General features: G+C 42.3%; 1 protein-coding gene and 1 long non-coding RNA gene across 3 annotated transcripts in view; one reads left to right on the top strand and one right to left on the bottom strand.

Annotated features, from left to right (window-relative positions):
• The window catches only part of PPP1R37 (protein phosphatase 1 regulatory subunit 37), a 38070-nt gene extending 10582 nt beyond the window's left edge, over positions 1–27488 (bottom strand). For both annotated transcript variants that reach the window (XM_063431712.1, XM_063431713.1), the window contains exons 1-4: positions 25511–27488; positions 11580–11677; positions 2830–2875; positions 2281–2381 (exon numbers count right to left, since the gene is read on the bottom strand). In XM_063431712.1, coding sequence (XP_063287782.1) covers positions 2281–2381; positions 2830–2875; positions 11580–11677; positions 25511–26111 — 846 coding nt within the window. In that variant the 5' untranslated portion in view covers positions 26112–27488. The remainder of the gene's footprint in view (positions 1–2280; positions 2382–2829; positions 2876–11579; positions 11678–25510) is intronic.
• LOC134572638 (uncharacterized) overlaps positions 1–27575 on the top strand; it is a 454902-nt gene that overhangs the window by 171931 nt on the left and 255396 nt on the right. The gene's annotated exons all lie outside the window — the stretch shown is intronic.

The raw sequence follows: 27575 nt of genomic DNA, 5'->3' as shown, positions 1-27575 counted from the left end.
TTTTTTATGTTTCTATTAAGCATGCATGGGATATGCATAACGCTATCTTAACTATAAGGACTAATACAAGTATTTTTAAAAAAATTGGGCAGACTAGATGGGCCGAATGGTTATTTGCCGTCACATTCTATGTTTCTATCTGTTGTGGAAACCTATGAAGATCCTCACCCAAGAGAATGATGAAGGGAGCTGTGGCCAAATACTATATGGATGGGCACGAGCTACACAATTTTATGTCCTGTACAAAACATGCAGTGCGTTACTATAGACCAAGCAGCGGCCCACAGTGAATATCTTTGCGGCCCGTCTGCCCTGGGGACGCTTTGTGCAGTGGCTACGACCAGCCACAAGATAGGAAAGATCTTTTCTGTCCGATTCTGGTCTTTTCTCCCACGGCAATTGTGTGCTCTCGCGGCCGCAATAGTGCAGAGAGGCAGTCTGTCTGCAGAGCAGACTTCCCTCTTGCTTGCAGTGACAGAGGAGCGTCTGGCCTGCTTGAGCAGAGAAGAGAAGAGCTGGAACTGGAGGACGGGAGCTCATATGAAGGTAGGAAAATAGGGGTTTGGGCGACTTTTCTGTGTAGTGTGTTAAATTGGGGAGGGAGGGAGCAGTGTATTAATTTGAGGGAGGAAGGGTGCAGTGTATTTATTTGGAGGAGGGAGGGTGCAGTGTGCATTTAAAGAGAGAGGTGGCAGTGTATTAAATTGTAGGAGGGGACCAGTGTATTAAATTGGGAGAGATAGTGGGCAGTGTATTAGAGTGGTGGGAGGGGGAAGTGTATTAATTTCAGGGAGACAGGGGGCCAGTGTATTAAAGTGGGGGGAGGGAGGGCAGCCTAGTCAATTAGAAAAGAGGGAGGAGAGGCAGTGTATTAGATTAAGGGGCAGTCTATTAGATCTGGGTGGAGGAGTGGGCAATGAATAAGAGTGGAGGGAGGGGGCAGTGTATTGGATTTGTGGGCAGTGTGTTAGATTGGGTCTGCATGGAGGCGCTGAATGCTCCGCATGGAGATGCTGATGGCCGCGCAGCTTTTTGCCACACATGCACAACAGCCTTTCAATGCTTTCCGATGGGAAAGCATTGGATTGGCTGAAATCATCAAGTTTGATGATTTACGCAAAAGTGAAGAACACACTCATAAAACTTCAAAATCAACAAGATAACGTAATTTGTTTTTGTGCAACTGCATACATTCACCATTTCAGTCCCATTACCAAACTTTTCTTAATATGTCATGGTAGTTGGACTGAAACATTGGCTATATGCAAATGTTTGTCTCATGAAAATAAATTCCCTCTTGTTTACTTTGAAGCCCTACGAAGGAGAGGATGTCCAGTTTCAGTTAGACCAGGGCTCGAAAAACAGCGGCTGCCTACTCCCATTAGCCGCAGCCAGCCCCACTGGACCACAAGGGAGCCACCCTCCTGAGCCGAAAAGGTAGGAGGGTGGCTACAAATATGCATTTCTTTTTTAATTTCTGTGTATGTCTGTATGTGTATGTGTCGGTCTCTGTCAGTGGGTGTGGGTGTGTCTTTAGGTCATTAGGTCACCAGCCCCCTCCGATCTCATTGGGAATTATGTTTTTACTCAACTTTTTTTCCAGCGCCGTGCCGGTCTCGCTGTAGCTGGCCCGCCTCCGTAGCTTAAATTATCAATTACCAATCAGCATCTCCTCATAGAGATACATTAAATTAATTAAAAGCATCTCTATGGGGAACGTTCAGCGTCTCCATGCAGAGCGTGGAGACGCTGAATGTAGGTGCTGTACATTGTGGACTAAGATAGGAGAGATTTTAGTGGCCATCTGAGTGACAGCCTCCGAAAAGGCAGCTTTTACATTGAAAAGTCTACAGGGACAGGCTATATACACCAGAGCTATTACATTAAGCTGTAGTGGTTTTGGTGACTATAGTGTTCCTTTAAGAAGTGTATTTTTGTTGTTGGAAAAAACAAACAAACAAACTGGCTCCTAACTTTTTTAGTTGGCTCCTAGATTGAAAGCAAATTTGTCAATCCCTGAGTTAGGCAACTTTTTTTATACTGTACGTTTGGCAATTTCTATGAAAACAGAAGTATTTGTTTTTTTGTGGCAGACAAACTTAAACCTTGTTTATTTGGTCCATTTTAGCCTTTGAGTTTGACATGCTTGCTATAGACTCTCTCTCCCGTTTTACACATATTGCAGTGTTTGGTTTTAACTACAGTGATGGTCAGCCAGATGTTCTTGAACACAATAATTTATATTTTATTAAAAAAAAAACTAAGAAATAGAAGACTTACATCTTCATCCAGGTTGGTCTGCTCAAGATCCACCATTTTAAACTGGACCCTCTTGAATATTTCCTCCAAAGCCTCACAGGCCTTGTGGTCTAAGCGTTCACCTATGGAAGAACCAATATTTTATACATGTACAGTCAAATTCCATGCTGTGTAACAGCTATTACATTACAACTCACATAGTCCTCGGTCAGCTTTTTGAGGTTATGGGATGATTATGGTAGGTGTAGTGCGAATACTGCTAAATAGTCACAGTTAGCAAGCCTAAGACTTCATCAATTCTAGGCCTAATAGCTTAGGAAGAAAGAAGGAACCGTATACGTCTACAACTGGATTTAGCAGGGAGAGGTCAGAAGCTGTCATTCTTCGATCATATCTCCAGGGGAACGGGAGAACAAGGAGTTAACAGTAACAAAACAAAAAAAGGGGGACAAAGACCGGCGTCAATAAGCAGTAGGGATATTCTATCCTACACTATGTCTAAAGAAGCAGAGAGGAACCTATAGCAACAGCTAGACCTGGAGCCTAGAGGCCATTAGACAGAGTACTCACCTTTCAGATCAAGACTTTCCACTCTCCCCGAAAGATCAGTCATACCCTGCAAGACAAAAAGACTGTTTTTAAAATAAATGTAGAGCATAGCACTAAGAGTAAATTACGGTACATCATGATTATGTTCTATCACAGAGCAGTAATTCTCCTATGTGCAACATGGACTCAGGTAAACGGGTTGGCAAAGCAATAGCCCTGTAAATCCAAAGCTAACCTGTTTATGTGTGCACTTTAAGAACGTGATGTAGCTGATACAGTAATGTCACAGTAACCTCAGTAAAGTTCTGATACAGCGGAAGTTACCGATAATAAACAATCTTGCTGACACAATGGGATACCAGCAGCCAATTAGAATCTGACTTTCAGCAGCTCCCAGTTTCCTACAACTGGGACAGAGAAAACATTTCTTTGACGTTGTATTGATACTGTGTGCCTACATTTCTGACGTTCCACTATAAATATATTGATTCTTGTAAAAGAGCTTAAATATTTGCACAATACACCAGCAAAATAAACAGTACCATTTACATTAAAGGACCATGACCACTTCAGTGATTTGAAGTGGTCACGGAGCCTGGAGTCTGTATGTGCAAGGTTTCACTATGAAGAGATCGACCCCTATGCGTCACTGGGTTATCATTAGTCAGACCGGAACAGTTCAGGGTGGCGAATATGAATTCTATGCAAATTTGGCATCTGTTGCCAGCATGAACAGCATGCAGGTGTCGGACAGACAGTAGCAGCAAGTCCTACGTTGTCCCTCCGTGCCACCCATGTCCTCCCCTCAGTCTGCCTTCGGATTAGGGGGAGGGATATTAACAGAGGAAGCTCAGCTGCAGGGAGAACTTGGCCTCAGCGCTGGGATGAAGGAATTGGGTGTTTTTTTGGGTAGGTGGGACAAGTATAGGAAGGGTTACTCTGGCCAAAAACAGTGTTTTGTTTGGGTAAAACTTTAAGCTTGAAAATCAGGTACAAATTATGTTACACTACATATGTGACTTTCTGGTTTCTTTTTGAATGAAGTTCCGCAAACCTTTTAAGAGTTGCACAAAAGAAAGACAGTTATTCACTATTCATTATTTTTTTACAAATTAAATCTGATGTGCAACATTTAAACTAAAATATTCCACGCTATGGCTATTGCAGAGTTGGAGATCTCCCTCCCCCACACCCACAACATATAATTTTGCCTAGTTTTTACAATGTGGGTTTCATTCATAGTTTAGTGGAAATTCCTATTCTTGTTTAAATCACCCCCCAAAACAATTAAAAACAAACACATGAAAAAAATAAAAATAAACCAAAAAACACATCCAAACCTATTTTTCCAGTTCACACAATATTTTCGCAGAGTGTTTTTAACTCTACTTTTCAGGCAGAGCATAGGATCAGGGCAGATTTCTAAACATTAGATCTTATTATTGGGCTGTATTTATTTAGGCAGGGCGTTGCAGACCCCCAAGCCCATAGTGATATGAATCAAACTCTCATGTCCTGCGTCCAGCCGAGTGGGGTGGGAGTGAAGGAGGACAGCACTTGTTATTTTCCATTTAAGGCGGTTTTGTCTCTCCGGCTCAGAACATGAAGGAAGCAAAATTATTTCCTGGCACATAGATTCTGATTCATTGACGTGTGGAGTTAAAACCTGTAGGAAAATGCTTAGTATGCTTTGTAAATGTCGCTTCAACCTAGAATGTGGAATCCATAAATACTTGGACAGCAACAGGACATTTGTAGTTTTGTCTGTGTATTAGCACACTGGATAACCGAGAGCTCTAATTTGCTTTGATTTCAAGGTATTTGCACCCATGTTGGAGATATTGTCCTTTGTATGCATAGGCCCTCCATTTCAGTGGATCAAAAATAATTGGACAGCTGGCTTTTCTGTTGTTAGCCCAGTATGTGTCATTGCATTGCTAGGTCAAGTTGATAATTCAGAAAGGTGAAAACACGAGTTTTCCTTTTTGTAGTTTGAGCCTGCTTCTGTTCAAAGAAGACAACATGAGTTGTCAATGGGAGTAAAGCAGACGCAGACAATTCTCACAAATAGAGTAACCGAATCAGTGAAACAAAGATGATTCAATGGTGTATTCCACTGCAAGATCTCCTGGTAAACTCCATAACAACAAATGGTCAGTGTACAGAGGACCACAGGAGACAATAAGAGGAGGGTGTTTGATGTGATGAGAACAAAAAGTAGCCCAATGGGAAGACCACATCAGCATAAAGTCAGGGTTTACCCCAAATCATTAGCGGACAGATTCTAGTTATTACAGTAAGCAGTTACATAGCACCAACATATTAAACTGCTTTTACCATCTCTTTAATGGGATAAAACAGCAAATATGAGATAAACTATCACAAATGTTAACAGGAACCAGCAATGAATGAGGAAACATAACACCTGGTGGTGGAGGTGGGGATGAGATCACCAATTTCCAGGTACAATAGATTCCGGAAAGAACAGGCGAGGAGTAGATAAAGATTAACCTGCCTCTGAGGGATGGCGTGTTATAAAAGTGACGAAAGGAACAGGATTTGGGAAACTTGAAGGTAGTGGTATAGGTTGGACACTGGAATTAGCATGATAAATTCTGGTAGGCACAGAAATACCCTGTCTGCAGAGATCGCATATCTGAAAGGATCCATCTGAACTGGTGTTTCACTAGAACGAAGAGAAAATGCCCAGAAACAAACGGGACGAGTATCACCAGGGAATATATCCAACATCTGGTCATGTTTATAGGCCGAATACTTCAGGCAGAAATAAAGTACAAATGATTTGCAACAAAGTACTCAACATTATAAATGAATCCAGCTACTTTCTGATCCCTAAAAAGGAGGAACTATTTATATGAAAGGCTTTAATTACTACGAAGTTTGGAATTTATGGATGTAATACTCTCATGGTAAAGCTGACAGTATGCACGTTCACCATCTTAATGACAGATCCAATTAAGCCCAATGAGAGACAGAAAAACTAGTAACTGTGACCTAATACTTATGGGCTGCACCGTATTTCTACCTCGGCAATAGGGGCATTAAATAGCTGTGTTTGAACAGCAAGGTGTGTCACAGTACATTTTATTTTTATGGATATACTTTGTCCCTAGCTAGCTCAGACTCTTCGTCTACCAGATTATTTCTCCACTTCCTCCCATTAAGTCTGCTGCGCTCCCAGTCTCAGCACTCCCATTTTTATCTGCAGCTCGGTCACAACGCTGGTCAAACACTTTACAGAAAGTGGATTCTTAGAGCCATCACACACACACACACGTATGGCAAGTATACTGGCAGTGGTTAAATACAATAATCCAGACACACCCAATTGACTTAGTGTTCCCTATCTGTGCAAACACTCTTTCAGCAAAGAATCCTCTCACCCTCTCATGAATAGCCCCATCTGTTCCTATAAGTATAAGGGAGCTGAGTATTTAGACCAGGCTGGGAGTGCTAGGCTTGAAATGTTAAAGCATTTACAGTCAGTTCCATAAATATTGGGACATCAACACAATTTTAATCTTTTTGGCTCTATACACCAACACAATGGGTTTGAAATTAAACAAACAAGATGTGCTTTAACTTTAGACGTTCAGCTTTAATTTGAGGGTATTTACGTCCAAATCAGGTGACCGGTGTAGGAATTACAACAGTTTGTATATGTGCCTCCCACTTTTTAAGGGACCAAAAGTAATGGGACAGATTAACAGTCATAAATCAAACTTTTACTTTTTAATACATGGTTGCAAATCCTTTGCAGTCAATTACAGCCTAAAGTCTGGAACGCATAGACATCACCAGACGCTGGGTTTCATCCCTGGTGATGCTCTGCCAGGCCTCTACTGCAACGGTCTTCAGTTCCTGCTTGTTCTTGGGGCATTTTCCCTTCAGTTTTGTCTTCATCAAGTGAAATGCATGCTCAATCAGATTCAGGTCAGGTGATTGACTTGGCCATTGCATAACATTCCACTTCTTTCCCTTAAAAAAGTCTTTGGGGAGCCATGGAAGGATAGATATGGTAAGGGCTCTCCTGGTGTGTGGTGCAGATGTCAATATCCAGGATGATGAAGGATCAACAGCATTAATGTGTGCAAGTGAGCATGGACATGTGGAAATAGTCAAGCTGTTACTGGGCCAGCCTGCATGCAATGCTGCCTTGGAGGACAATGATGGCAGCTCAGCGCTGTCTATTGCTTTAGATGCTGGCCACAAAGATATAGCTGTTCTCCTCTATGCACATGTCAATTTTTCTAAAGCCCAATCACCAGGGCGGAGCTTGACAGCCAAGCTGAGTGGTCGCACCTCAGCAGAGCTCCTGTCTAAATAGCCTGAAAAACGAGCAAAATCGCTGCAAAACCTGCAAATTCAATGCCTTTACACCCCAGACACTGGGGCTTAATATCCAGACAATGCATAACCGCGCCTGGGACCACAAAATGCGACTGATTCCAGGGTATGGACCTGAGGCCTACCTGCGGCCTACTCAGGAAGCATGGGGGAGACGGCCAATCCCTCAGCCGACTGCAGCCTGTAACAAAGGACGCCCGACTCTTAGACCACTGGTGAGTTGCCCAAAGCCTCAACTGAGAAGATCTCCAGGGCTGCCCCATCACCACCTCTCTCACCCGCAAAAAGTCCTCTCTAAGAACCGGCCTAGCACACTCAGGCAGGTTCCGTCTCAGAACAGCAACCCTCCGGGTCTAAAGGCACATACAGGACTCCCAAACACTCACCACTCCAAGCCACCAGGAAACCTAGAGGCAGCACGGAGCCAACTCACTGCCCAACGAACGGGAGTGTTTGGTCCACTCGCTCCCCCGAGAGGCGGCAAAACATATGGCTGTGACATACCCCTGGCAGGTGTTGGCTGACCGGGACATTTGACAACACAGATGAGTCATTCACCATATGCCTCAAAGTCCCTACCTGCTACTAAGGACGTTTTCTTGTTCCCCTGAGAAATATAGTGTTACTCCCATGCTCATATGCTATGCTCTGCAACTCACACGCTAATCCACTGCAATTATTTTGTATTCCTATCGACTAACAACACTAGTATAAACATATGCCAAACTTAACAAAGCACAACCTCTACACACTCTATAGGGTTATGTATAATAACAATGTTCAGCCTGCATAACACTCCATAGCCTCAATAGACTTAGCATGCTCCTACATTCCTGTATTAACCCATAAAACTGTGCAAAGTTAATAGGACACATAACTGTTTCTCTATGTCTAAGTCTTTAATTTGCTATCACTACTAAGCTTACGATATTATCTTGTTTATATAACTACTTAAAAAAAAAAAAAAAAGTGCTATGTCATTAATGCCATGTGATTAAGACTGTATGCAAACTTGACTGTACCAGCTATTGTGGCAGTACAAATACGCCTGTTACCCTTATGCACGAACAAAAATAAAGAATTAAAAAAAAAAAAAAAAGTCTTTGGTTGCTTTTGCAGTATGCTTCGGGTCATTGTCCATCTGCACTGTGAAGTGCCGTCCAATGAGTTCTGAAGCATTTGGCTGAATATGAGCAGATAATATTGCCTGAAACTTCAGAATTCATCCTGCTGCTTTTGTCAGCAGTCACATCATCAATAAGTACAAGAGAACCAGTTCCATTGACAGCCATACATGCCCACGCCACGACACTACCACCATCATGAGCAGTTCCTTTCCTTCTCCATACTCTTCTCTTCCCATCACTCTGGTACAAGTTGATCTTGGTCTCATCTGTCCAGGATGTTGTTCCAGAACTGTGAAGGCTTTTTTAGATGATGTTTGGCAAACTCTAATCTGGCCTTCCTGTTTTTGAGGCTCACCAATGGTTTACATCTTGTGGTAAACCCTCTGTATTCACTCTGGTGAAGTCTTCTCTTGATTGTTGACTTTGACACACATACACCTACCTCCTGGAGAGTGTTCTTGATCTGGCCAACTGTTGTGAAGGGTGTTTTCTTCACCAGGGAAAGAATTCTTCGGTCATCCACCACAGTTGTTTTCCGTGGTCTTCCGGGTCTTTTGGTGTTGCTGAGCTCACCGGTGCATTTTTTATTTGTAAGGATGTTCCAAACAGTTGATTTGGCCACACCTAATGTTTTTGCTCTCTGATGGGTTTGTTTTGTTTTTTCAACCTAATGATGGCTTGCTTCACTGATAGTGACAGCTCTTTGGATCTCATATTGAGAGTTGACAGCAACAGATTCCAAATGCAAATAGCATACTTGAAATGAACTCTGGACCTTTTATCTGCTCCTTGTAAATGGGATAATGAGGGAATAACACACACCTGGCCATGGAACAGCTGAGCATTCAATTGTCCCATTACTTTTGGTCCCTTGAAAAGTGGGAGGCACATATACAAACTGTTGTAATTCCTACACCGTTCACCTGATTTGGATGTAAATACCCTCAAATTAAAGCTAAAAGTCTGCAGTTGAAGCACATCTTGTTCGTTTCATTTCATCCATTGTGGTGGTGTATAGAGCCAAAAAGATTAGAATTGTGTCGATGTCCCAATATTTATGGACCTGACTGTATGAAGTGGCAAGCTGCTAAACTATTTCTGCTTTCACAAATCTCTCACATAAATATAGTTCTGGACATTGTAAGGTCTTTTTTCAGCCAATATGTTGTACAAGGATTTTTCACAATGTTCTGCCCAGGTACAGTTTCCAAACATTACAGCAGAGCAAGCATTCTCATAAATGGAACAGATGGCACCGACTATTCAAACAGTGAGCTTAGAGAAACGCTAGAGATAGATGTATTCTATGAAACATATCAGTTTATCTACAGTGAAGTTAAGCATGCGGCAGACCAGCCAGATTTATCCTAAGCTAAAAAGTGTTGAATCTCACATTGCAATTGTCTGCTCATGGTTCATATTTAGCACACAACACACTCTGCGTCCAGATAGAAGAAGTGACCCAGGTATTATAGCCCAAAATCTATAATTCTCAGTTTAGAGAATAAACCCAGACAAATTCAAGTGCCTAATTTTAGGTCTGCCAAACTGAAATCATGCATAAATTAGGAATAGATTATTCTATTCTAAATACTGAATATCCTAAACAATTCTATTTTTATAAAGTGCTAACATATCGCACACCACTGTGTAACAAATAATCAATACATCAGCGCTCTAACAAACATATTTGGTAAAGGGAAACGGAGGTAATAACAGTACTCTAATCAGCTTACATCTAACGTTCACGGTAAGGCCATTTAACATTTCTAATGACACTAGCATAACAAAAAAAACCATTAACACAATATTGCAATAGATTTCCCTCTAAAACCAAGAAGTTTAGAAGAACAGCAAAAACACATTTGTCTTTATCCATACGCCAATCTAAAGGCTAGTGACCCAGTTGCAAGGTAATTAATATGAGGTCTAGCCATGGAAAGTGACAGGTGATAGGGGGAAGTGTCATTGTCACTTGGTGCAGAATCCTGTGTCCTCTCTGTTGTATCATTCTGAGAACGGGGGCGCTCTTAATATGTGTCCGGTAGTGACAGCTCCCTATTGTGTCTTAAGGCTATAAAACCAATCTCAACCTCTGTGTCACATCCTGTCCAGGGACATAAATAAAGGCACGCTTTGTCTGTCTCGGCTAGGCTTTGTGTTTGTCATGTTGCCTAAAGACAGGTCTTTTTTTGTATCATCGTGTTACCCCGCACAGATAAAACTCACATCTGCCGGAGTATATTTATTTATACACACATGTAACCAAAAAACACCTAACAAGTTTAAAGGTACACGACACGTTAACTGCATCTGATGTTGCTCTTTCAGCTTTTGTAATGTGTCAGCGTTAATAAATGAATTACAGATTACCGTGCATTATTTTTTTATATAATTTAGAAACTATATACAAAGTTAACAGTAGTATGTGCAAAGTTGGGACCCACAACTCCACTATATGAAAAATGCAGATTATTTTAAATAGGCACACAGACTATGTATATCAATTACAAGAGTAATGCTCTTTGAGAAATGTTGTGCATGTACATTTGTTTTTGCAAAGAACCCCATTCCTTGAAGGTGTCCTCTGCTTGAACGGTGGCACCCCGGGGTAGGGAAAGGGAGATCTATTTACCTAAGAACATTTTGTCTGCTCGAGCTGCGCAATCTGATTTTCAGCTTCTAGAAGAAAGATCTACCAAAAGCCGCGTTAGTTTTGAACTCTTACACAAATGCCATGATAAAGACTGAGAAGATGCTTGTTGAATGGCCCTCTTCATTTTGCCAAAACACATGTGTACATAATACAAAGTAGCTCTTACTTTGCCTTAAAAACTCAAATTACAATGACACATTCAACATATATATGAAAAATATACACAGTGTGTGTAGGAAAGCTTCAGAGTGGGAAGGGGAGAATAAAACTGCACATCGGTAAAGAGGAAGGGTGGAGTGCTGTAGACTGAAGATATAGAATGAGGAGAAAGAGCTTAGCCTTATATTATGAGGTTGTTTGTACCAGGGGGGTCTAGGTTTTGCAGTGGTTAACATTCAGGATGGACAGGGCTGGACCTGGCAACGTGGTTATACAGGAAGGTATGGGGTTCAGATATTTCCAATAAAAGTGATCCTATCCAGGAATAGAGTGCAAATGGCACGGAGAACATTCAGAAGCAGTACGACAGACATAGGCCCATACGTCCAGATTGTAGAGTATAGATCAATATATGCTCCCACAAATAGGGAAAGACCCTTTCTACACTGATACAGACATACCTGAAGTTGTCGAATAAGCTTGGGAATCTGTTTGCAGTTGAGTTTCTGGCAGGCTTGAGTGTACGACGTGATGACATCATCCACGGTTACGTTCTGAGCTGGGGGTGGAACAGAATTAAAAAAAATGAGAAGCTGTAGGGATGGGGTCATGAATAACTAGTGTATTAGCGTGAAATAGTCACTTATTATACATATAATTGATCAATAGAGCAGAAAAGGATTGCAAGGTATTTTTAAAAAAAGTTTTATTAAGGATTCAACTCAAACATTATACCGCACAATGAAACAGGCATCTGTTTAGGGGCAAAAGGCTGTGTTGTTCCCTTTGGTTTATACCTGCTGTTAAATGCCCACCCTACCCCACACTGTTATTATATGTGGCATATATGGTCTCCCTCAAAGAATTCTATTCAACTCTCTGTATGGCAGCTTCTTACATTAACAACTGTCAACTTCATTAATGGAAAAAAATAAAATAAAAAAATGATGAGTTAAGCTAATTGGGCAGGTTAACCTAGGTTCTGCTTGCCAAATAGTTTAATTTGCCCATTCGTGAATATAACTACTCAACTGTTGGACTATGTATCCTCTGATGAGCAGGGTTTAATAGTAAATGTTCTCAATGAATAATATATTAAAGGAAACGTGTATTCCTGTCTGTATGGTTTTCAAACCATCATTTAGGTGGCCTGTCCCCCTTACAAGGTAAGAAAACGTACCTTATTCCCAGCGCCATGCAGATCTCCTTGGCTAACGTAAAAATTGTTCCCATAGGAAAAGTACTGGATTGGCTGAGATTGTCAAGCAGGCAGGACGGGGGCAGGGCCAAATGCCGCCCTGGACAATCAACATCGAATCAATGCATCTCTATGGGGAAAGTTCAGCATCTCCATGCATAGCGTGGAGACACAGAACATCAGAGCTGCACAGTGTGCAGTACTGGCCCAGGAAGCACCTCTAGGGGACCTCTGAGTAGTGGCCACTAGAAGTGTTCCTAGGAAGCAATGAAAGCACTGCCTCTTCTCGGAAAAGGCAGGGCTTAAAGCAAAAAGGCTGCAGGGACTGACTATACTCATCCAAGCTACTACAATAAGCTGTAGTTGTTCTGGTGCCTATAGTGACCCTTTAAGTCCCGTCTCGGAACCAGCAGAAACTACGGATTAAAATATATCCAATAATACAATTTTGTCTTCTCTCTCTGAAACCTGTTTACAGGCTTTGTTAAAGCACAACATGTAGTTGTGGAATGTTGACAATCAACTGGTAAGAATGCAGTCCCAATGCAGAAGAGTAGTTAAATCTTTCCAACATTTTATTTGGCATAAAATCAGTTGCCAACTCACTGTTCAATAAATAAACCTATTTGAGGAGAAACAAGCCAGCAGAGAAATCTCACTATCTAGAGAACTATAGTTTTCTTGTACTGAGAGAGGAAACCCTTGTGGGTTTCAGTTTGACAGCCAGTGGGATGTCCTAATTTATTTCATTAACCCATTAAGGACACATGACGGAAATATTCCGTCGTGATTCCCTTTTATTTCTGAAGTTGTGTCCTTAAGGGGCTATAGGGGCCACAAACTATATCTTAGGGGCTTGTAACAAAAATGAAATATGAATGTGAGAAACAAGTACAAGTGAACGCAGGATATCATCAGCTCCAATTAATTTCCGAAAGCCGGTGTTATTCACTTATATCAAGAGTTGTAATGCTGCTCATAAATTAGCGTGCATACATCGTCATACAACATCACTGATTTGTCTTAGAAGTTAGAGCAATGGTTTTTAACCCTTCCATTGGGACCAGATTGTAAGGAGACATTTAATTCTAGTGGGTTATCACTGATAGGAACAGACACCTTATTCATTGGGCTACAGGCAACTGAGATCTACTGCAGCAGCTGTGCTTTATACATGGAAGTAGAGACACCTATGACACGGAGTACAGTCATTTGAAGGTGTTCTAATGTTTCGAATATAGCACTTGATGAGTTACTAAACTAATCTTCCAAACTAAAATCGGGGTCACTTTGCCAAATCCAATATCATATTAGAGCCAATGCCTTAGGGCAGGGGTCCTCAAAACTTTACCCATGGGAATCATGGGAGTTGTAGTTCAGCAACATCTGGGGGGCCGGAGTTTGAAGACCCAATGGTAGTACATAATTAAGCTGGGAAATCTCAGTCAGATTCAGGATTGAGGAAACATACTGGGAGTAGATTAGAGTAGAGGTTCCCAAGCCAGTCCAGGATTTAGGGGTTACCCTGTTGTGTCTAAAGAGTTTTTCTTCTTTTTTTCTAAAGAAACACCTTAGACACAACTGGGTAATTCCTAAATCCTGGACTTTTAGGGGGGGGAACTTGAAGACTGGGTTGGGGACCACTGGATTAGAGGAATTTGCTGCATTTCAAATAGAATGTCTTTTATGGAATTAACATGAATGTTTTACAATCCAATGTATTTTATCCTGGTTCAATCCGTTTATTGGAATAAGGTACTGATCCAATCATGAATGTGTAACATTGTGTCAGTACATTTTTGCACATATCCAATGGTTAAATGTTCAATATCAAATGGTTAGAAAGGGGACGAATTTTCAATAAAAACAAGAAGTTGAAAGATTAAAGACAATAGAAAGAAAAAAATATATACTACTTTAAAGTAGTAGATACATTGATTAGCCTTCCAGCAGAAGCAATAATATATAAAGGGCAGCAAATACCTGAATCAGTCTTAGACAGGAAGTAATAATGGGCAACAGTGATCTAAAAAAGGCAGAAAATACACAGGACAGCAATAAAAGCCAACAGTGATTTATAAAGGGGTAGCTGAAATAGGCCATTAGCAGTAATAGTAAAGATTAGCAAGGTAAAGGAAGAACGTGTGCGGTGCATAAGGCTACCCTGAATTAGTAAGTAAATCTAGTTTTCACAATGGGTAAACGGGATGGACTGGTCACAGAGTTCCTCTCTGGTGCAATAGTCCTGTTGCTATTTATGGTGGTATGTACAGGGCTTTGAAGTTTAGTACATGTTGTTCTTCTGGTCTGTAACACATACATATATAAAACCGAGAGATAGGCCCCCTGGCAAAGTCTGGGAAGAAAAAAAAAATGATATATATATATAGGTGCAGATTATGTGTTAAGTGTATAGGTAAAATATTAACATTAAATATGCATATTTTATATCTTATGCAAACCTTCTACGATCTGACCCCTACGTTTCCTGCATGGTGTCTGTGTACTTAAGAAGGCAGCTTTACATGTTAAAAGAACTGTGTAAATAAATGTATTGTTTGGACAGCAAAAGCTGCGTTAAAGCAAACTTTAGAGAAAGCTTTTACAGATTTAGGGGGGGGGGGGGGCGGAAATTGCGACACTGTGAGAATTGCTCAGCTGATCAGACATGTGAGGTCAACAAATCACATGATGTTATCTGGCCCAGTCACAAACTCTACAAAACAAAGGGACATTCCTGGCACTATTTACGGGCATGTAAGAATTTGCTACTTATGTAGCAAACTCAAAATAGTTGTAGACATTTCGTTTGTCAACATAACTCCTCTTATCTATGACATTTTTAGTTTTTGATAGATCAGACTGGATGTGAATGCAAAGGCCAGCGTTCAGTTAGTTCCCATTCATTCATGCAAGCAATTGTGTCTGTACGGTGTAAGTATGCGCAGATCATACTTGGGTGAACACACCACACGTGTGTGTGAATTGTTCAATGGAAATCAAGATTGGCTGGGAGCACAAGGACACTTTAAATGCAAAGAGCATCAAAGTAGGCTGACTCTAGCCTAGGGAACACCTGCATGAGAGACAGATCTACAAATATTTTTTTTATTTTAACACTGTAAAAAAAATCTGATAATGAATAAACCATAAAATACATTAAACAAAGAGAGTTAACCCTCCATCCCCCACCCCAACAAGCATCCATTTAAAAACTAGAAAAAGCATTTAGCTTAAAAAAATTATTTACTTTAGCAACACATCACACAAGAAAACAATACCAAGAGAGGCGAAACATACCAGGAAGTCATTGTACTTTAGTGTCTCAACAAAAGATTCCTTAAAGGGACACTATAGTCACTAGAACAACTACAGCTTATTGAATTTGTTCTGGTGAGTAGAATCATTCCTTCAGGCTTTTTGCAGTAAACACTGTCTTTTCACAGAAAATGCAATGTTTACATTACAGCCTAGGGATATCTCCCTAGGCTGGCTACTATAGGTGCCTTCTGGGGCAGTGCTGCACGTTGTGCAGCGCTGACATTCAGTGTCTCCTTATTTTGTTTTGAATGTCTATTTCCATGGACAGGAAAACAAAAAAAATATTAGAGGCATGTTCATCATCTGACACTGCTGGTATTTTAAAAGGATACTTTAGTTTGCAATGGACATTTTTTTTTTCCGACAATCTTTATTTTTTAATTTTCACGTTTAACCCCTTCAGGACGGAGTCAATAGTGCACGTTCTGATCAAAACAAAACGTAAACAAAAACTGGAATTTGCGCTATATGTCTGTTCACCCGTAGTTCCCCTCTTTCAAATTATATGCACCCACACTTATTAAATATCATTTTGTTCAGGAGAAATAGGGCTTTAATCTATCATTAACTATTCATATATGGAACATAATTTATTATGAATAAAATTAAAAAAATAAGATTTTGTTTTAAATTTGCATTTCCGTCTGACATTTTAACTGTGAATGTCATAACACGGTTTTACTGCAAAAAAAATGCACATATTTGTAATCAGCGATGTCTCACGAGTACAACAGTACCCCCCATTAACAGGTTTTATGTTGTTTTGGAAAGTTACAGGGTCAAATATAGAACATTCCATTTTCAAATTGAAATTTTCCAGATTAGTAATGTTACCTTTGAGACGGTGTGGTAGCCCAGGAATGAGAATTACCCCGATAAAGGCATAGCATTTGAAAAAGTAGACAAGCCAAGGTATTGAAAGTGGGGTATGTTTAGTCTTTTTTAGTAGCCACTTAGTCACAAACACTGGCCAAAGTTAGCGTTCATATTTGTTTTTGTGTGAAAAAAGCAAAAAACGAATATTTGGCCAGTGTTTGTGACTAAGTGGCTACTAAGAAAGACTGGACATACCCCACTTGCAATACCTCGGGTTGTCTACTTTTGCAAATGGTATGCCATCATGGGGGTAATTCTCATTCCTGGGCTACCATACGCTCTCAAAGGCAACATAACCAATCTGGCAAATTTCAATGTGAAAAAAATGAAATGCAAGCCTTATATGTGACTCTCTAACTTTCCAAAACACCATAAAACTTTCCAAAACACCATAAAACCTGTACATGGGGGGTACTGTTATTCTCGGGAGACTTCACTAAACACAAATATTAGTGTTTAAAACAGTAAAACATATTACAACAATAATATAGACATAAAAGTGCAGTTCGCTTGTAAATAATGCGAAAAACGTAACTTTTACTTAAAATATCATCGTTGTAATACAATTTACCAGTTTGAAACACTAATATTTGAGTTCAGCGAAGTCTCCCGAGTAAAACAGTACCCCCTATGTACAGGTTTTATGGTGTCTTGGAGAGTTACAGGGTCAAATATAGTGCTTGTGAATTAAATTCTCTGCACTTTCTCCCTGTGTTGTCAGGCATGTCATTTTAATTTTAATTAATCAAATCACATAATTACGTTAAATGATTATTTAAATATACACGTAGAATTTTAATATATATGCATTTCTAGGTATTTAAATTCTACGTGTATACTAATGTAATCATTTATGTAATTATATATATATTTTTGCGGTTATTTGTATTTTATATATAGATAGATATATATAGAATGTCATTCTAAGTGTATTTTGTTACCGATATATATATTAATAACAAAATACAGTTAGAATGAAATTACATATGCATATATAATTTAGATTAAATTTTGTTTCAATATTTTATTTATTTTATTATTTTAATTATACATATTATACATATTATATATATGTAACGTCATTCTAAGTATTTTAATATTAATATATGTACTTATATTAATATTAAAATACACTTTGTATGACGTTACATATATATATATAAAATATATATATATATATATATATATATATAAAATATATTTAATTTATTTTTAAACATGTTTATTTTTTTTTTTTTTTACACCTCCTACCAGCAGGGGGGACTGTCTGATATTTCCCCCTGCTGGCAGATCCATAGCCAGCTATAGGGGGCCATGTGATCGCTCTTTGAGAGCGATCAAATGGCCCCTGGGGGCGTCATTTGCCGGAGGGGGCTGCCTGGGCCGTCAGGCAGCCCTCCAGAAGAGGATCGCGGCGGAGGTAAGTACAACTCACCTCCTGGGGCTGCAAGCCGTTACGGCGTACCATGCCGTTGCAACGGCTTTAAAGCCCATTTAATGCGTGACGGCATGGTACGTCATAACGGCATTAAGGGGTTAAGTAGTGTTACATGTTATTGTGTTTATCGGTTACAGAGACAATTTGTCAAAAGTTATTGCAAAACATTGGTACAGGTCCTTCCCATGTGTACATTTCTAGACTTGTTTAGCTATCAGTGTTTAAGTGCTATGCCTTTTGCACCTTGTGTATCTATTCAGTGTCGCGTGCTTCTAAACTTGCCACTTTCTCCTATACTGTTGGTTTTGAGAGACGTTTGTGGCTTTGTGTAAATGTAGAGTCTCGCTTTATGATGCTTTCTAATCATCATGCGTGGTAGCTAGTCGTCTGCCCCCTTTCTGTGTGGCCTTATTGTGCGCCCTTGCATTCTGGGGTTACATCGTGTTTCTATGTGTTTCACTGGGCCCAGAGGTGCGCATTTATGTTTCCCTTATGCTTGCGTCTTATATTGTAGGATAGTCCCTTGTCGCGGGATAAGGGTGAGTTGTCACTCTGTTGTGGCTGTCTATTCCAGTCCTCTATGCCAGGGGTACACTCTCCCTCTCCCCTTCCCCTTCCCCTTCCCCTCCTACCCCCCCCCCCCCCAGTCCATGTCCTGTTTATTTCTTCCAGTTTTGTCTTATCAGTTGTGTGGGTTATCGGACCCGCCTTGCCTCCCATCACCAGCCTGTAGGTCTCCCTTGTGGTGTTGGAGCGTTTTTGGTTGACCACTAGTTTGTTTGTTTCGTGCTTCAGCTGCCTTTGGTCTTCCCTCCCACATGTGCAGGTTTCGTCACCCCTGTTCAGCGTATCTGGGGGGTGAAGGGCAGAGAGGAGGAGGGAGGGGGTGATGCTGGAGAGAGGAGGCGGAGCGGGAGGAGGTAGACTGAGAAGAAGAAGGGAAAAAAAAAAGAGGGGGGGGGGAAGAGAACGGCAGAACCCCCTGGACCCGCCACGCCCACCCCACCCCCGGCCGCACAAGGGCCCCGGCACCCTCACGTCCCGTTGCGCGAGAGAAAATCCATCCATAGGGTCCACGTCTGCATGTATTTGTCTACGGGTCGCTGTGAGGGTCTCCATCCCGTGTATGTCCTCTACCTTGTCCATCCATTGTTGGATGGTTGGTGTCCGTGTAGTCCGCCAGTTGATTGGAATCAGTGATTTGGCTGCATTTAGGAGGTGTTTCATTAGCGTCTTTTTGTATCTCGATATGGGCATCTCCGTGTGGTGGAGCATCTGGAGCGGTAGAAGTTGGAGATCAGAGTCTAGGATGGTTTTGATCTGTGCATGGACTAGGCTCCAGAATGGTGCTATTTTCCTGCATGTCCACCATATATGGATGTCCGATCCAGTTTCTTCTCCGCATCTCCAGCAGGTGTTGGGTGCATCTGCATTCATTCTGTGTATCCTCTCGGGCGTTCTGTACCATCCGGTCATTAGCTTGTAATTAAGTTCTTGGTGTTTGGAGCTCATTGCGCTTTGGTGTGTCAGTATGTGGATTTTCATCCACTGTGGTTCCATAAGAGGGACGCCGGTGGCTTCCTCCCACCTTGCCATGTATCTTGCTGGCCCGGCTCGGATTGCGGCTAGGAGTAGTGAGTAGATCGTAGAGATGCTTCTGGCTATGTGCGCTTTAGCTTGGCAGATTTCCTCAAACTAGGTGAGTGGGGTCAGCGGTCCAGGTGTCGTGGTCAGGGAGAATTTGGTGCTAATGAGGTTCCAGGTTCTCAGCGTCACCCCGATGAATGGGTGAGTCCGGATACGAGGGCTCCTCAGATGTCCGCTCAACCATATGGTCGCTGGTATATTCCCTTCCGCTTGAGCTTGTTCCATAAGTATCCATTTCTTGCACGTCTTTGGGACATGCCAGTCCACTATGCGGAGCAGGTGCGTTGCTCTATAGTAGGTCAACAGGGAAGGGAGTTCCACTCCCCCCTGGGCCTTTGGTTGGTGAAGCAGCATTCGCTTGAGCCTAGGGGCTCGGGACTGCCAGATAAAACTGGCGATGGCTGTATCCATGTGTCGGAAGAAAGTCGCAGGTATACTTATCGGTATGGTTTGGAAGAGGTACAGTAAGCGCGGTAATAGGTTCATTTTAACTGCGTTCATCCTTCCAAACTATGACACGCATAGGCCGGACCATCTTGTCAGATCGTTTTTCAACGTGAGCATCATCGGGGCGAAGTTGTGAGCATAGAGTTGCGAGAGGTCCGCAGTGAGCCAGATCCCCAGGTACTTTAGCTTTGTCTGGCACCAAGTGAATGTGAATTGGGATTTCATATGTGACACATTCGTTTCTGTCATGGACAGGGGCATGGCTTCTGATTTTTCCTTGTTCAGTTTCATGTTGGAAATCCGTCCATATTCTGCAAAAGCTCTCAATAAGTTTGGAAGGGAGACCAGGGGATTGCTGACGAAGAATAGCATATCATCGGCATCCACCTTATGGACCGTTCCTTTCAGTGCGAATCCCTCTATTTCCCCCATCCCGTCTGACCGCCCCCAGGAATGGTTCCAGGGAGAGGGCAAACAGGAGAGGGTAGAGCAGGCAGCCCTGTCTCGTACCATTATGTATGTGTATCGGCGCGGACAAAGCCCCATTGACCCTTTTTCTGGCCGTAGGGATCGTATACAGTGAAGATATCCATGTTCTCATTTGGGGGCCAAAACCCATCGCCTGTAGCGTTGTCATCAGATATCGCCAGTCTACCCTAACGCTTTTTCTGCGTCGGTGGAGAGCAGTACGAGCTTCTGGTCCTTACTCGTGGATGACATTAAGGGCGCGGATGGTGTTGTCTCTCGCTTCCCTTCCTGGTATAAATCCCACTCGATCCGATTTCACTAACTCCGGGAGGACCCCGCAGACTCGTGTATCCAGGACCTTCGTAAAGAGCTTCAGGTCAGCGTTCAGTAACGATATTGGTCTATAACTGGCGCAGTTGGTCGGATCTTTGCCTTCCTTGGGTATTACTGTTATTGTTGCCATGAGTGAGTCTCTCAGGAACGTTCCCCCCTCCAGGAGAGAATTAAGGCCTGTTAATAGTTTGGGGAGCAGCACCTCTCCGAATTCCTTTATGTATTTGATGGGCAGTCCGTCCGGGCCTGGAACCTTATTGAGTTTAGCGCCCTTCAGCGCCACCTGCAGCTCCTCTATCGATATGGGAGCCTCTAGTGCTTCTGCTGTGTCTCTGCTCAGCGTTTTAGTAACGTATTCTTGGAGGTATTCCGTAATCCGTTGCTCTCTGCGGTGGATGGAATCAGGAGAGGTCTCCGTGGGCAGATTGTAAAGGGCGTGGCAGTATTCCCTGAATGATTCAATAATTTTATCTGGGAGCTGGGTCGTCGTTTGTTCCCTAGTTTTAAGTTTGGAAATATGGCACATCCGTCGCTTCTTCTGTAGCATGCGCGCCAGGAGCCGTCCGCATTTATTTGAATATTCGTAGGAAAAAAAAAAAAATCGGATAGTGTGTTGAAGCTTTTGGTGTAGGATATCGCGAAGAGCCTTCCGGGCCTCTAGCAAAGAAGCATAGCCGTAGTCTGTTTGCGTGGATTTATGAGCCGCTTCCAGTTCTGAGATTCGTCGGTCGAGCTGCTCCATGTGCCGTCGTTGCTCCTTCTTACGTTGGGTGCACAGTTTAATGAGGTGCCCCCGCACTACACACTTGTGCGCCTCCCACAACGTCAGGGCTGGCATGTCTCGGTCTTCGTTTTCGTCGAAGAACGAGGTCAGTACGGAGCGAATTCCCACGGCAGTTGGGACGTCCGCTAGCATCGACTCATTCATCCTCCAGTGGCGTTCTCTGGGTCGATGCAGGGGGGAGGCTATAGTCATTAGTATGGGGTGGTGGTCAGACCGCTTTAATCTCGGCTGCCACAAGCAGGGACAGGGATTCCTGGGCCATAAGGATGTAGTCCAGTCTGCTGTATCGCTTATGGACTGTGGAGTAGTATGTATAATCCTTGTCGCTCAGGTGAAAAGCTCTCCAACAGTCCACCAAGCCCGCCCCGCGTAGGGTCGCTTGTTGTCTTGCAAACTATGTCGTAGGAGGGAGCTAGTTCCCTTAGATGTGTCCACTCGCGGCTCTAGTGCGACGTTCAAGTCCCCTGCTGCCAGTAGTAATCCTTCTCAGAATTGTTCGAGTTTAAGCAGCGTTTTCCTGAGGAATCTATGCTGTTGGGTGTTGGGAGAGTATATGCTTGCTAATGTGTATGTAGTGCCTGCGATGGAACCTTTAATAAAGAGAAAGCGTCCCACGGGATCGGCCAATTGCCCCGTGCATTCGAATGGCACCGTGTTCGCTATCAGGATTGTGACCCCAGATCTCTTGGCTGTCGCGTGGCTTGCGAAGAATCCCTGGGGGTACCTCGAGTCCCTCAGCCGCGGTCCCGCATCCCCCCCTGATATGGGTCTCTTGCAGGAACGCAACCGATGCCCTCTTCGCCCACAGGGAGCGCAGCAGTTGAGATCTCCGTTCAGGCGTGTTGAGGCCTCGCATGTTGTTCGACCATAGCCGGAGAGGCGCCGGGGCAAACCCAGACCCCGCGGCCCGCGCGGCGAAGGGGGAGGCGAGACAGCCATCCCGGGGAGAGGGGAGGAAGCACCGAGCCCTCAGTGCAATAGGTGCGGGGGAAGAGAGGAGAGAGAAGAATCAGAGAGAAAAGAAAAAAGGGGGGGGAGGGGGGTCCCTAAATATAGGGTTTAAATAGGATCCCACTTATGGGGTCTGCCATGACTTGACGCCTGTTGTTTAGGCGTTGGGCGGTATACTCTGTGGAGAGCAACCTACCTGCCTCTTCACCAGTGCAAAATAAGCGTCCGTCAGGGGGTGTCGGGCCAAGACCGCACCTGCACAGGACCGGGCGCAGGAAGCGCGCGGTCCACCTGTTTGTGGTTCCCAGGTGTAGTGTTTGGACTCACGTCAGTGTGTATCCGTATTTTCGGGGGTTTGTGTGTAGGTTTTATGTTCCACGTCTCCCAGGCCGGGTCTGGCGATACCGGAGGCAAAAAGAGTCCTGGAACTGTGTAGTAGTCTGTCGATTGTGATAGTCATTATGGCGTTACGCCGGTCGTCGGCTGAGTGGGCTGGGTGGGCAGCTATTCTCATCTGGGTCAAGGTCAGGGCTCCCTAGGGGCTAGCTCTGCATATATATAGGACATTTATTTTAATATATTCATAATGATTTCAAATTATGCAAAAACAAATTAAAGACACAAGGTGACCACATTTAACTTCCAGGATTGTCACCAACCAGGAACTAAATCATGGTCATTCAAAGGGAAACTTTAAGCATCATAACCCGGCAAAACTGCAGTGGTGGTTATGCTTCCATGAGTCCCCGGGCGCATGCATCAAACACTTTTATGAATAAACCTTGTTACAACCCCCTAGCTGTCACACAGACAGCTGGACCGGTTACTTCCTGGTTTGGTTAGCTCAAAAGGCAGCAATTGCCCAGAGCACCTGCCTTGCAAAGATCTAATTAAACTGCATTAGGTCTGTGCTGAGTAAGAAGGGGAAGGCTTGCATTAGGTATATATCTACCGCAAACCAAGTTTCATGTACCCCCAAAGAAAACATACAAAACAAATTACATGCATATTTTATTTGGGATTATATGTACTATTTTTTTTAATTAAATGTTCCTTTAATCATGGGGCACAAGGACCCTGCAGAAGACTTCTCACTAGATATACCAATTGCCCATAGCACCTGCCTTGCAAAGACTTTCTCATTGAGCTGCTTTCGAAAGTCTGTGATTGGGCAGCCAGCCACAGAAAGTGTGTACCGGTGAAAAAGGGGAGGGCTTGCAAAGGCTGCAGACAAGAGATCAGCAGCTTTTATAGCTTATAACCATAATGGGAAAAAAAAAATAAACATAATTGAAGACACTCATGTTTTCACTGAGCGTATATGTAATAAACAGTGATTTCTTTTATTTATTTTTGGGGCTGTGGAGTGACCCTTATTTTCAAACCATTCTTTCAGGCTCTCTCATTAAGGGCACTCATACAGATTATATTTTGCTTCCAAGGGTAGACAGGACTGTCTTCAGAAACCCTCTATCTAGAAACAACACAGAGGTAAGTATGAATAAAATTAAGAAAAACAAAACAATAAAGAGAACTTTCACAGTTTTGCTTATAATAATAGCTATAGAACGACTGCAATACATTACAGGTTATAGTGCAGTCATTGCAAGGTTAAGAATAAAAACAAAAAAATTAAAATAATAAAGTCGTATTCTGAAAAGTGGTCTAAATTAAGTGAAGTCTCCATGGAAACCAGTGGGCCGGGCAGGCAGTTTACTTTGCTAATCCGCTCCATTTTCATGTTTGCTCCACTTTTCGGAACACACACACCTTTTATACATAGTCCACAATATAACAGCAATCACCAAAAAATAAAAATAAACTATTACATAAAAAGTATATATTTGACTCTCCGCAAAATATTTATCCAGGCTAGAGTCATGTATACACTTTGTGTAACTAATCTACTAAAACATCAGGTTATTGTTTTTCTTCATATAGCTACGAGCACAGATCTGCACTGCCACGTGCCCTAAAGCATTTAGCAATAACCTAGTACATGCAGTACAACCCTGTAATAGTGCCCTATGGCAACAGGCATCTGGGGCATGGTGCCACAATGATTAGATGCATGGGGCATTGATGGACTGTCTAGCTAGCAAGGAGTCGAGAAATAGTAACGGTCTGCTCATTATTAGCATGATCCAGAATTAAAGGGATATTTTATATCCTCATACCAAAGTGCCCAAGTGGAGGGAATATACAGGATACATTCACGGTGATTTAAAAGAACAAAGTCATATGTACTAAACATCAAATAAAAAAGAACTACAGTTAAGAATATCTTAACTTAGAACTGTCTGCTTATACTGTAAAGCTGCACCTTTGAGTTAAACCAAAACTAGCAAGTCACATTAATTAATAACTTATTAGTGCTCAGATAGCCTGATATATAATTGATCAACCCAGCAACCGATCGTATATGGTTTCAGTTTTAGATAATGGACTGTACAAAAGTAGGAACAAAAATGCTCTGTTGTAAGTGGTAACTAATGGTTGCTTTAACCCCTTGCTGTATCTGTGGGTTATTAACATCAGAGATAAATGATTAGCAATAATCTGCGGGGTAGTTTGTAACTATAACGAGATCTCAAGAAACCTGAAATGTCTTTAATAAAAAGGTTTAGATTCTTACATCAGGGATTTCCTCATTAACCTGGAATTATAAAAAAAATTGACAAGTAAATTGCACATCGTAAGCCAAAATATCAAAGCTAGAAAAAAAAAATTAACAAGCCTAATTTGCGATTTTTTCTTTCTAGTACAACTACTTTGGCCTTCAAACTGCACTTCACTTCCCAAACCAAGCCTAATTTAGGGAGACAATGGAAAACTGTGTATGGGACGTAACCAATATGGAACAGGGAATACAGGACTGAAGGGAATGAGATATTTATATAGAACCATTATATCTAGCAGCATTTCTCACCATGCCTCCAGGGGTCTTTTGGTTCTAGGGCTCCCGAAACAATATCATCATCAGATGGAAAGGTAACCCTTTTGGGCCCCTGTTTACTACGCCCATTCTCTTCTTCTGGTGCACTTCCATCCTTAGCCCCATTCCCATTCTTTCCTTGGTCTACTTTTCCAGTGGATAACGTGCACATTTCAATCCCCTCCCCTCCATCACCATGTCCCATTGCTTTAGTTTGAGAAACCAGATGGGTCCTGTCATCAGGTGGAATTTCCAAATTCGAACAAATTGAAGTTTGGAAAGTGGAAGACTGTTGTTTCTTGCTACCATCCACAGTAGACGGAGAGTCTATATTCCCATCAACTTTCAGTTCAGCCACTGAGCTGGTTTCCAGCACTACATCTGTAATTTCCAGGGGTCTCTTCCCGTCAGGGAGTACCATATCAGATTCTGTATCGCCATCTGGTTTTATGTGAGGATTGCAACACATTTCATCTCCTGTGGTCTCGTTTGTAGGGCATGATGTGACTTCATTCTCCTCATCTGCATATTCTGCCCTGTGGGGTGGCCCCTCGAGGGGCAATTCTGCGTTCTCTAAAGTCCCAGGCATTTCCATAGCAATAAAACTTATCCAGCTACTGATGCCATTTTAATTCATACAGAATAAGAGAACTTGCAGCTTCAATGACTCAGTGCATGACAGGTGCTGGAACACACAGGATATTTAACAACTGGGTATTGACTTACACGGTTCTGAAAATACAATGCTTTGGAAAACCCAGTAAGTGGTCATATCTCACTTCATGGCCCTTTCAAACCCCATGTATGCTCACTGTATGATCAGAAGTATTTTATTGTCGCCATTCAAACTTTCCAAAAGATATGTCCATTATTGTATCCATGTATTCTATGATGTTTTGTACAAAATGGTGATCTTTTTAAAAAAGAAAAAAAAAAAGAAAAATTATCGCAATGCCGTTTTGTCCGGCCTGGACAAGTCTTTCTACCCCCTGGGCTATAACTCATGTAGTTTTTGCACCATCATCCTTACATTTGCAGTCTTTTCAAACAGAAAATAGTCAATCTGCTGGTAATTCACAATGTGTGGTCACACTTGCAACATTTGAATCACAGAATGTCTCACCAGCATACGGTCTTCAGCAGTATCATTCAGTATTAGTGCAATGCTGATTTCACTTGGTCAGTTTTGTGCCAGAATGTAAAGTGTGCTGCAAGGGGGAGTATATAGCAGCTTGGTGGCAAATACTAAAGTCATCAGACAGCTTCTGTCTGACAGCCTGTCTCTAAATTTCTGGTAGCACGCTGCCTCACTAACAGGCAAGTCTATCAGTGAGCAGGACTGTCTCACTCCAGGTTTTATCTGTGCGCGGATCAGTCTCTCTCCAACAAGCAGACTTTGTAACTGGGCAGGTCTGTAATTTAGAAAGCAGTCTCTAAATGTGAAGTGGACTGTATTATTGCAGCAAGCAGTATATATGAGTGAACTGAAGCGTCTCACTGCATTGAGGAACTCTCATTGCAGGAACCAATCTATGAGTAAGCTGGACTATATCACTGCAGGAAGCAGTCTCTGTGAGGGAGCTGGGCAGTCTCTTATTACTTGAAGCAGTCTCTGTAAGGGAGCTGGGCTGTCTCTTATTACTTGAAGCAGTCTCTGTAAGGGAGCTGGGCTGTCTCTTATTACTTGAAGCAGTCTCTGTAAGGGAGCTGGGCTGTCTCTTATTACTTGAAGCAGTCTCTGTAAGGGAGCTGGGCTGTCTCTTATTACTTGAAGCAGTCTCTGCAAGGGAGCTGGGCTGTCTCTTATTACTTGAAGCAGTCTCTGCAAGGGAGCTGGGCTGTCTCTTATTACTTGAAGCAGTCTCTAAGGGAGCTGGGCTGTCTCTTATTAATTGAAGCAGTCTCTGTAAGGGAGTTGGGCTGTCTCTTATTAATTGAAGCAGTCTCTGTAAGAGCTGGGATGTCTTATTAATTGAAGCAGTCTCTGTAAGAGCTGGGATGTCTTATTAATTGAAGCAGTCTCTGTAAGAGCTGGGATGTCTTATTAATTGAAGCAGTC

Source organism: Pelobates fuscus, chromosome 9, assembly GCF_036172605.1.
Source record: "Pelobates fuscus isolate aPelFus1 chromosome 9, aPelFus1.pri, whole genome shotgun sequence".
Lineage (NCBI taxonomy): Eukaryota > Metazoa > Chordata > Amphibia > Anura > Pelobatidae > Pelobates > Pelobates fuscus.
This window is presented reverse-complemented; position numbering and strand designations above follow the sequence as displayed.